This window comes from Oncorhynchus clarkii, unplaced genomic scaffold (genome assembly GCF_045791955.1).
Source record: "Oncorhynchus clarkii lewisi isolate Uvic-CL-2024 unplaced genomic scaffold, UVic_Ocla_1.0 unplaced_contig_12495_pilon_pilon, whole genome shotgun sequence".
In the NCBI taxonomy this organism is placed as follows: domain Eukaryota; kingdom Metazoa; phylum Chordata; class Actinopteri; order Salmoniformes; family Salmonidae; genus Oncorhynchus; species Oncorhynchus clarkii.
Window position 1 is genome coordinate 114,379 of NW_027258111.1, and position 11,655 is coordinate 126,033.

Genomic DNA, 11,655 nt, shown 5'->3' on the forward strand with positions numbered 1-11,655 from the left:
ATGGGTTAGCCTACACATTCACGTTTACTTTATTTTAGGAAATTTAAATAAATTGTGTATTTCCAATTACCCAAATTAAGAAACATCTATATTATTGACAGTCTCAAATCTTAACATATTTGAGGTGCTTACTTATCCATACGACCTCTTTACCACAGCAGAGAGACCTGACCATTGCTCTGAGAGTGAGGCGAGTCCCTCTACATTAGGAGGACCTGACCAACACCAGGAGAACAACAAAGCTCTGGGCCCTCACATCTGCTCAACGTGTGGAAAAGAACTATCCAGCTCCTACAAACTAATGCTACACCAGAGAACACACACAGGAGAGAAGCCTTACGAGTGTATGGTGTGTGGGAAGGGCTTCTCCCAAGCCGCAAACCTCAAGACGCACCAGAAAGTGCACAGTGGAGAGAAGCCGTACCCCTGCTCTGACTGCGGGAGCAGGTTTACTCACATGGGAGACTTGAAGAGACACCAGTTGTTGCACTCGGGTGAGAAACCTTATAGCTGCCCCGAGTGCGGGAAGAGTTTTTCTCAGTTGGCGCACCTAAAATCTCACCAACAGACACACACAGGCGAGAAACCTTTCCTCTGTGCTCATTGTGAAAAGACTTTCTCCACTGCGGCCAAGCTGAAGAACCACGAGAGAGTGCACACTGGCGAGAGACCTTACTGCTGCTCCTACTGCCCCAAGCGCTTTGCTCTATCTGGGACACTTGTGAAGCATGAACGACTCCACACCGGAGAAACGCCGTACCAATGTGGAGAATGCGGTAAGGGATTTGCTCAACTGGTGTCCTTGAAAATACATGCTCAATCACACACTGGAGTCAACTTCTACAAATGTTTCCATTGTGACCAGAGCTTCTCCACTTCAACCAAGCTGAAGGAACATCAGAGAATCCACACTGGGGAGAACCTGTACCAATGCACCGAATGTGGGAAGAGTTTCACTATCGAGTCAAAGCTGCTGAAACACCAGAGAGTTCACACTGGAGAGAAACCGTATCAGTGCTCCGGGTGTGGAATGAGGTTCTCGCTCTCTGAGAACCTACTGAGACACCAGCGTAACTCTTCGGGGATCTGTGGTGCTGTGAGCCTTAACCAGGCTACTGGGAGTGGGATTCCACTTCTACAAGATGCTGCTGTCTTCCCGAATATACTGGTCAAGGTCGGTGGAAATTATTATTCTATCAACCCAACTTTTGTCCAAGTTGCTGTGGTCCTCTCAATAAAGCTCAACTTTTGTCCTTCATATAGGGCCAATCTTTCACCTTTAATTCTAAAGGCCCATGTCCCAGACACAGATTAAGACTAGCCCTGGACTAAGCATTAGCCTAGTCGTTAGAGCAATGGGCCAGTAACCAAAAGGTTGCTGGATCGAATCCCCGAGTTTACAAGGTAAAAAATCTGTTGTTCTGCCCCTGAACAAGGCAGTTAACCCACTGTTCCCCGATAGGCTATCATCTTAAGTAAGAATTTGTTCTTAAAACCTCTTGCGACGAGCAATCCCGGATCCGGGATCGTAATCATAGCCTCAAACGAATTAGCATAACGCAGCGGACATAAATACCCCTAGTAACTTTTCCTATTCATGAAAATCGCAAATGAAATAAATATATTCAAACACAAGCTTAGCCTTTTGTTAACAACACTGTCATCTCAGATTTTCAAAATATGCGTTACAGCCAACGCTAGACAAGCATTTGTGTAAGTTTATCATGGCATAATGCTATGCTAGCTCTGCTGGCAGCAGGCAACATTTTCACGAAACTAAGAAAAGCAACCAAATTAAATCATTTACCTTTGAAGAACTTCGGATGCTTTCACTCAGGAGACTCCCAGTTAGATAACAAATGTTCCTTTTTTCAAAAAATATTATTTTTGTAGGCGAAATAGCTCCCGTTTGTTCATCATGCTTGGCTGAGAAATCAACCGGAAAATGCTACCACTACAACGCCAAACTTTTTTCAAAATTAACTCCATAATATCGACAGAAACACGGCAAACGTTGTTTAAGATCCATCCTCAAGGTGTTTTTAACATATCTATTCGATAATATATCCGTCGAGGCAATTGGTTTCTCATAAGAAGCGATTGGAAAAATGGCTACCTCAGTATTTTACGCAAGATTTTCTGCGGGAGACACCATGTGACCACTTGCTATATATGGTCCCTTACGGCTATTCTTCAATGGAAATGCGTAAAAAGACGTCACAATGCTGTAGACACCTTGGGGGATACGTGGAAAACGTAAGCTCGTTCGTAGCTCATTCACAGCCAAATAAGGAGTCATTGGCATGAGGCGGTTTTAAAAAATGCGGCACTTCCTGTTTGGATTTTTATCTGGGTTTCGCCTGTAACATCAGTTCTGTGGCACTCACAGACAATATCTTTGCAGTTTTGGAAACGTCATAGTGTTTTCTTTCCAAAGCTGCAATTATATGCATAGTCGAGCATCTTTTCGTGACAAAATATCTTGTTTAAAACGGGAACGTTTTTCATCCAAAAATTTGAATAGCGCCCCCTAATGCATAACTGGTTTTGTAACTGACTTGCCTAGTTAAATAACGGTAAAATAAAATAAAAAATGTACAAAAATGATCCATTGGGAGACTCTCCATTGAGCATGCATTTTAGTCAGGACTGTGGTGCAGCAGGATCACAGCCTAGATACCAGCTGAGCGTGGTTCCCCTAACAAGGGTGAGGCAGCCCTCTAATGGACTCCCTATAGACTTCAAGGTCTGCAGCTCTCACTATGGAGAAAGAGCGTTCTGAAGAGCACATGTCACTTAAAGTTTGGCTAGTCCTGTCCTGCAGCGTTTGGCTAGTCCTGTCCTGCAGCGTCTGGCTAGTCCTGTCCTGCAGCGTCTGGCTAGTCCTGTCCTGCAGCATTTGGCTAGTCCTGTCCTGCAGCGTTTGGCTAGTCCTGTCCTGCAGCTTTTGGCTAGTCCTGTCCTGCAGCGTTTAGCTAGGCCTGTCCTGCAGCGTCTGGCTAGGCCTGTCCTGCAGCGTCTGGCTAGGCCTGTCCTGCAGCGTCTGGCTAGGCCTGTCCTGCAGCGTCTGGCTAGTCGTGTCCTGCAGCGTCTGGCTAGTCGTGTCCTGCAGCGTCTGGCTAGTCGTGTCCTGCAGCGTCTGGCTAGTCGTGTCCTGCAGCGTCTGGCTAGTCGTGTCCTGCAGCGTCTGGCTAGTCGTGTCCTGCAGCGTCTGGCTAGTCGTGTCCTGCAGCGTCTGGCTAGTCGTGTCCTGCAGCGTCTGGCTAGTCGTGTTCTGCAGCGTCTGGCTAGTCGTGTCCTGCAGCGTCTGGCTAGTCCTGTCCTGCAGCGTCTGGCTAGTCCTGTCCTGCAGCGTCTGGCTAGTCCTGTCCTGCAGCGTTTGGCTTGTCCTGTCCTGCAGCGTCTGGCTAGTCCTGTCCTGCAGCGTCTGGCTAGTCCTGTCCTGCAGCGTCTGGCTAGTCCTGTCCTGCAGCGTCTGGCTAGTCCTGTCCTGCAACTCTTGGCTAGTCCTGTCCTGCAGCGTCTAGCTAGTCCTGTCCTGCAGCGTCTAGCTAGTCCTGTCCTGCAGCGACCCCTGTAGAGCTCTGGAAGATCCAAGATGAGCCTTTTATGTTAATAGAAGCCCGTCTGTTTGCATCACGCTGTCACCTGTCACCTGTCTCCTGTCACCTGTGTCCTGTCACGCTGTCTCCTGTCACCTTTGACTCTCATCGACTCTGCCCCCTAGATAGTGTGAAACCACCTGCGCTGTCACGAGAACACAGAAGTTTAATTTGTATCCTGGGAAAGTGAATCCAACGTCTCTTCATTCAGGTGGCCAGGGCCTAAAATTAACACCTGCCATCTGCCGGTTTTGTTTCTTAACTGGAAAATGAATCGCACAAAGTCCAAGAACTGCGACTACTATAGCCTATCCCACCTCGTGTTGCAACGCTGCCTGGCTGGGGGGCTGTGCGCACGTGAAGAGCTGAGTTAAAATATTCATTTTTAGAAGCGCAGGGCACAGGTATAAAAGTTTGTCTAATTTACTTGAAAAGAAAAGTCGACTGAAGTGTCACGTTGTTTCTTTTCTATCTACGTGGTTTTGTTCACAAGCTAGGTTGGTTTTTCAATGTTTGAGTTTCAACACGCTAGGGAAGAGAACGTAGCACTTCTACTAATCAGACTCAATCTCACAAGCACAAACATGAGTCCCGTTCCCACGGTAACCCACCGCCATAAAAACTTCTTATGGCTGGGCATTTCAACTCATCCCCTATTGAAGATACAGCGGGATATTGGTCATCTTGCACTTCCTAAGGCTTCCACTCGATGTCAACAGTCTTTAGAACCTTGGTTGATGCTTCTACTGTGAAGGGGGAATGAGAGGGGAACGAGTCAGAGGTCTGCCAGGAGCAGCTGACCATGCGCGGTCACGTGGAAGTTAGCTTGCGTTCCATTGCATTTCTACAGACACGGGAATTCTCCGGTTGGAACATTATTGAAGATTTATGTTAAAAACATCCTAAAGATTGATTCTATACTTCGTTTGACGTGTTTCTACGGACTGTAATGGAACTTTTTTAAACTTTTCGTGTGGTCCTAGTAAACGCGCGTCTGCTCGGGCGTCATTAATATGGACTACGGGGCTGAACGCGCTAACAACAAGGAGGTATTTGGACATAAATTATGAACTTTATCGAACAAATTAAACATTTATTGTGGAACTGGGATTCCTGGGAGTGCATTCTGATGAAGATCATCAAAGGTAAGTTAATATTTATAACGCCATTTCTGACTAATGTTGACTCCACAACATGGCGGATATCTGTTTGGCTGTTTTGGTCTCCGAGTGCTGTACTCAGATTATTGCATGGTATTTTTCCGTAAAGTAAAAAAAAAAATCTGAGACACCGGTTGCATTAAGGATAAGTTTATCTAAAGTTCCATGTATAACAGTTGTATCTTTTATCAACATTTATGATGAGTATTTCTGTAACTTGAAGTGGCTCTCTGCAAAATCACTGCATGTTTTGGAACTACTGAACATAACACGCCAATGTAACATGAGATTTTTGGATATAAATATGCACTTTATCAAACAAAACATACATGTATTGTGTAACATGAAGTCCTATGAGTGTCATCTGATGAAGATCATCAAAGGTTAGTGATTAATTATATCTCTATTTCTGCTTTATGGCTGTTTTTTTCTGTGACTTGGCGGTGACCTAACATAATCGTTTAGTGTGCTTTCGCTGTAAAGCCTTTTTGAAATCGGACACTTTGGTGGGATTAACAACAAGATTACCTTTTAAAATTGTATAAGATGTATGTTTGCTGAATTTGAATTATGAGATTTCTGTTTGAATTTGGCGCCCTGCACTTTCACTGGCTGATTAACGGGGTCACAAAAAAGTGATTGGACTAAATACCACATTACTTTTTACTAGTTGAAACATTACAAAGCATGCACATCTGTTTTTTTTTGTGTTTTGTTGGTGTCATTTAAGCACCGATATTATTAATAGTTTAGCTGGTAAGACATTTGAGTGGCTGGTGGACCAAAAATAACATTTTAAGGCCATTTGAACCATTTTGATTGTTATTCTCCATCCTAAATAAACGTTTATTATTTTCTCACCAGGCTGGGCACAAACCCACAGAGTCTCTGCCTTCTGACCAGAGCCATAGTGAATCCTCCACTCAAACTGCTGGGATGACTGTTGGCGTGAAAGAGGAGGAGCAAACACTTGGACTGAAGATTAAAACTGAAGAACTGGAGGAGGAGGAGGAAGAAGAAGAAGAAGAAGAAGAAGAAGAAGAAGAAGAAGAAGAAGAAGAAGAAGAAGAAGAAGAAGAAGAAGAGGAGGAAGAAGAGGAGGAGGAAGTTGTTGGGCTGATTAATTCTGATGGAGAAGAAATGGACTGGGATCCTTCTCTTCTTGGTATGTTGAGATGAGTTTGTGAGTCAGGTAAACTTTCCCAAAATGCCCAGGTTTTTCAGAAATCCTGGTTGGAAGATTCCCGGAATCAGCAGGGAATAAACAGGAAATCCGGAATCCTCCAGCCAGGATGTCAGTAAAACCTGGGGATTTTCTCTTGACTCGTCTGCTGCTTTGTTTAACTTGTTCCAATTTCTTTCACACAGGATATAATCCCAGTCAGAGTTCTGACATTGATGAGAGTCCCTCTACATCAGGAGAACCTGAACATCACCAGGAGAATCACAACGCTAAGAGCTCTCACTGCTGTTCAGTGTGTGGAAAAGACTGCCAAAAATTATCGGCGCTACAAAAACACATGAGAATTCACACAGGAGAGAAGCCTTACCCCTGTACTTTGTGTGGAAACCAATTCCGTGAGAAGGGACACCTGAAAGCACATCTGAAAACACACACTGGAGAGAAACCTTACCACTGCCCCACCTGCGGGATGAAGTTTGCCCATTTGGGAGCCATGAAAATACACCTGCTGACACACACTGGAGAGAAACCTTACCCCTGCTCTGTGTGTGGGAAGAGTTTTACCCAATCATCGCGTTTGAAGCAACATTTCCGGACGCACACAGGAGAGAAACCTTACTCCTGCTCTGTATGCAGGAAGAGTTTTGCAAGACCAGCAGACCTTAAAGTCCACCACAGAGATCACACAGGGGAGAAACCTTACAGCTGCACTGAATGTGGCCAGAGCTTCACCAGTTCCCACAACCTATGGAAACATCAGAAGACCCATCTACCACCTGGACTACCACAACCTGTTGAGTTTGACAACCACAACCAAACACCAGAGATGAATGCTAAAAACGAAGGACTGAAGGAGGAAGATGAGGAGGAGGAGGAGGAGGAATTTGGTGTTCTGATCAATTCTGATGGAGAAGAAGTTGGATTGGACTTGGATCCTCCTCGTCTCAATCCTCCGAGTTCCGAGGCAGAGGAGAGTCCGTCAACATCAGGAGAAACTGAACAACACCAGGTGAACCACAATACAGCTCTGAGGTACAGCTGCTCTGTGTGTGGGAAGCAGTTCAACCACAAAGGACATCTGAGAAGACACGAGAGTGTGCATTCAGTTGAAAAACCTTACGGTTGCTCAGACTGCGACAAGATGTTCGGTTCCACCATAGCTCTGAATAGACACAAGAAGTTACACAGAGAAGAGAAACCTCACATTTGCACAGTGTGTGGGAAAGGTTTTGTTCAACTGTCACGTTTGAAGGAACACTACCCGACGCACTCGGGAGAGAAACCACACTGCTGCTCTGTGTGTGGGAAGCGCTTCACTACTGCGTCGTACCTCAAAACGCACAGCAAAGTCCACATGGGGGAGAGTCCTTATACCTGTAACATATGTAGGAGAGATTGCCAGAAGTTGTCCGCATTCAAGTTACACATGAGGATCCACACAGGAGAGAAGCCCTTCAGTTGCACTGTGTGCGAGAAGCAGTTCACTCAGAAAAGACATCTGCAAGACCACCAGAAAGTACACACTGGAGAGAAACCGTACCCCTGCCCCCATTGTGACAAGCGGTTCAGCTTCTCCTCTGCCTTAAAAAGACATCAGCAGTTACACACAGGAGAAAAACCCCACTGCTGCTTTGTGTGTGGGAATAGTTTCTCTCAAGCAGGGCGCCTGAAAGAACACCTACGGACACACTCGGGAGAGAGACCTTTCTCCTGCTCTGTCTGCGAGAAAACCTTCAGAAAAGCTTCTGAACTCACGATACACAACAGATCTCATACAGGAGAGAGACCGTACAGCTGTGCCGAATGTGGTAAGACATTCACCAGTTCTATGAAGCTGGGACGACACAAGAAGATCCATCAGAACACAAAAACTGAAGAGGTTCGGACTAAAGATGTGAAGAGTATTCCATAAGTATTGATGATGATGATGAAGAAGTGGAGGCTGCCTCCGCAGTTAGTGGATGCTAGTAGGGTGAAGAGGAGAAGGAGCAGCCTCTACAGTCAATGGATGCTAGTAGGGTGAAGAGGAGGAGGAGCCTCTACAGTTAGTGGACGCTAGTAAGATGAAGAGGAGGAGCCTCTACAGTTAGTGGATGCTAGTAGGGTGAAGAGGAAGAGGAGGAGCCTCTACAGTCAATGGATGCTAGTAGGGTGAAGAGGAGGAGGAGGAGGAGCCTCTACAGTTAGTGGAAGCTAGTAAGATGAAGAGGAGGAGCCTCTACAGTTAGTGGATGCTAGTAGGGTGAAGAGGAAGAGGAGGAGCCTCTACAGTCAATGGATGCTAGTAGGGTGAAGAGGAGGAGGAGGAGGAGCCTCTACAGTTAGTGGAAGCTAGTAAGATGAAGAGGAGGAGCCTCTACAGTTAGTGGATGCTAGTAGGGTGGATAATCGTGATGATTGAAAGAGTGCCGCTTGATGACCGTTGGTCTCCTAACGAGGTGCCGGTTTAGACTGGGAATGATGAACAATGATGACCTCATAATGTAATATATATATATATATATATCTGCACACTGATGCATGTTTCGCAAGAATTGTATTTTTTATTTTAAGTGAGCAATGTTTTTTGTGAAAGGTTAATGGTTTCAAGATTAAGCCAATTTGTATCAAATACATTTAAACTATAAAAAAGAAAGAGAATAGCATGAAAAGGTGTATAACGACAGCAGACTGAACGGTATGAAGCAGACAAACAAAACATACTATCACACATCAGTCAATCCAACGTGAGAAATGACATGAGCAAACGAGCCGGTGGTGTCTATAAACATTTTAATAAAGTGCTCATTGTTCTTTCTATTTTATTATGGTTAATTCATGTGATTAAATATGCTAATTATGCAACAATCCAAATATTAGGTTTGTAGTCCGTAGAGTAGCTCTTCTTCCCTGTTCTTAACACTTTACAATAACTTGTCTTTTAATATCAATGTTCATAATCTTAGCAAACGATGTTAGTTGTTTTAGAATGTCGAGATTGTTCAGAGTAGGATATTGCTGAAAGAAGCGTGTGTGTGTGTGTGGACAATCATTTCAGAATGAGGTGTTTGTGGTATAGTGATATGGATGTGATGTCATAATCATGTTAAGTGATGTCATAATCATGTTACGTGATGTCATAATCATGTTACGTGAACAATGGAAATAAAAGTATAGATAGTGAATGTGCTAGTCCTTTCATTGTCCGCAATCGTTGTTGATGTTGTTGATGACATTTACACTACGGCATGCCACTACTACGACACCTCTTCAACATATGTGGTTTCTGGTTTTAGTGGAGAGGATCTAGCCTGGTACAACCATCCAGAGGTCTCGTGAGCTTGCGTTCCGATTCGCTACAGCGGTAATCAGGGGCGTCGTCCTGCTTCATGCTTCCGGGGTCCCCATCTTTTTTTGAACGGGCTTTGACAATTCTATCATCAAATTTGTGAAATATTATAAACTTGGTGGTATATTGGCCTATACCACACCCCCTCGGGCCTTATTGCTTTATTATACCGAGGCTGTCAGCCAATCAGCATTCAGAATATATTCTTGTTTGTGGATGAATGTACTTCTCCCAGATGAATTTGATGATGTTTTTACAATGAAGACCATTCAAAACCATTCAAAACTCCTCTACAAAAGGGAATAGACTACCAGGCTACTTCCTGGAAAACGACGGATCACTTTCGTACCGTATACACAAGGCTAGCATTGGAAGGGCGAGAAGTGTGGGGGACGATCAAGAGGATGAGTGGGGTTCAGAAGGGATAGGATCCCGTGTTGACCAGTGGGAGGATATGGCAGTAAGATAGGAGGAAGCGGAGACGATGGCTAAAGCATTTCTCCTCTGTCAGAAGGAGAGAATGAGAGGGGACCACCCTACTATGGTAGAGGTGAAGAGGGCAATAGGCTGGGTTTCTCCTCTGTCAGAAGGAGAGGGGACGCACCCTACTATGGTAGAGATGAAGAGGGCAATAGGCTGGGTTCCTCTGTCAGAAGGAGAGAGAGAATGAGAGGGGAACCACCCTACTATGGTAGAGGTGAAGAGGGCAATAGGTTGGGTTTCTCTGTCAGAAGGAGAGAGAGAACGAGAGGGGACACACCCTACTATGGTAAAGGTGAAGAGGGCAATAGGCTGGGTTTCTCTGTCAGAAGGAGAGGGGACGCACCCTACTATGGTAGAGGTGAAGAGGGCAATAGGCTGGGTTTCTCTGTCAGAAGGAGAGAGAGAACGAGAGGGGACACACCCTACTATGGTAGAGATGAAGAGGGCAATAGGCTGGGTTTCTCCTCTGTCAGAAGGAGAGAGAGAACGCACCCTACTATGGTAGAGATGAAGAGGGTAATAGGCTGGGTTTCTCTGTCAGAAGGAGAGGGGATGCACCCTACTATGGTAGAGGTGAAGAGGGCAATAGGCTGGGTTTATTTTTTTTTGTACCTTTTATTTTGACAGAGAGTCAAAGCTGAGACCAAGGTCTCTTTCCCAGATGAGCCCTGGATAGCACCACAATACTGGGTTGGCAGGGTAGCCTAGTGGTTAGAGCGTTGGACTAATAACCGGAAGGTTGCAAGTTCAAACCCCCGAGCTGTCGTTCTGCCCCTGAACAGGCAGTTAACCCACTGTTCCTCGGCCGTCATTGAAAATAAGAATTTGTTCTTAACTGACTTGCCTGGTTAAATAAAGGTTAAAAAAAAATACACATCAACACATTCAACTACACATTTAAAATAAACATTATACAGGAAAAGCAAAACACAATCATAAAAAACAGCCAGTCTTCAGTAACGAGGTCACCTAGCAACCGTCTGAAATACCTTAGAGGCATTAGAAAAGGCATCAGCCAGTTGTCTCTTGGGTCGACTTCACCTGAGCAGGATGAGCTGTGTCAGGTTGGCCCATTTCAGTGAAGAGGCGCTGGATAACGTAATGGAGTCTACTGAGGGTGTAGTGGTGCCAATTCAGATGAGGTGCTGGATAACGTAATGGAGTCTACTGAGGGTGTAGTGGTGCCAATTCAGATGAGGTGCTGGATAACGTAATGGAGTCTACTGGGGGAGTAGTGGTGCCAATTCAGATGAGGTGCTGGATAATGTAATGGAGTCTACTGGGGGTGTAGTGGTGCCAATTCAGATGAGGTGCTGGATAACGTAATGGAGTCTACTGGGGGAGTAGTGGTGCCAATTCAGATGAGGTGCTGGATAATGTAATGGAGTCTACTGGGGGAGTAGTGGTGCCAATTCAGATGAGGTGCTGGATAATGTAATGGAGTCTACTGGGGGAGTAGTGGTGCCAATTCAGATGAGGTGCTGGATAATGTAATGGAGTCTACTGGGGGAGTAGTGGTGCCAATTCAGATGAGGTGCTGGATAATGTAATGGAGTCTACTGGGGGAGTAGTGGTGCCAATTCAGATGAGGTGCTGGATAATGTAATGGAGTCTACTGGGGGAGTAGTGGTGCTAATCCAGATGAGGTGCTGGATAACGTAATGGAGTCTACTGGGGGAGTAGTGGTGCTAATCCAGATGAGGTGCTGGATAACGTAATGGAGTCTACTGAGGGAGTAGTGGTGCCAATCCAGATGAGGTGCTGGATAACGTAATGGAGTCTACTGAGGGAGTAGTGGTGCCAATCCAGATGAGGTGCTGGATAACGTAATGGAGTCTACTGGGGGAGTAGTGGTGCCAATTCAGATGAGGTGCTGGATAACGTAATGGAGTCTACTGA

General features: G+C 45.4%; 1 protein-coding gene across 5 annotated transcripts in view; it reads left to right on the plus strand.

The window, feature by feature from the left end:
• LOC139395693 (zinc finger protein 850-like) overlaps nt 1-9,109 on the plus strand; it is a 31,069-nt gene extending 21,960 nt beyond the window's left edge. For 2 of the 5 annotated variants that reach the window (XM_071143030.1, XM_071143032.1), the window contains exons 5-7: nt 162-1,174; nt 5,627-5,927; nt 6,131-8,248. In XM_071143030.1, the coding sequence (XP_070999131.1) occupies nt 162-1,174; nt 5,627-5,927; nt 6,131-7,857 (3,041 nt within the window). In that variant the 3' untranslated portion in view covers nt 7,858-8,248. Of the gene's footprint in view, nt 1-158; nt 1,175-5,626; nt 5,928-6,130; nt 8,249-8,284 lie in introns of those variants that run through there. The other 3 variants (XM_071143029.1, XM_071143031.1, XR_011630572.1) reach the window with 2 other exon arrangements.
• Nucleotides 9,110-11,655: the final 2,546 nt, after the last annotated feature.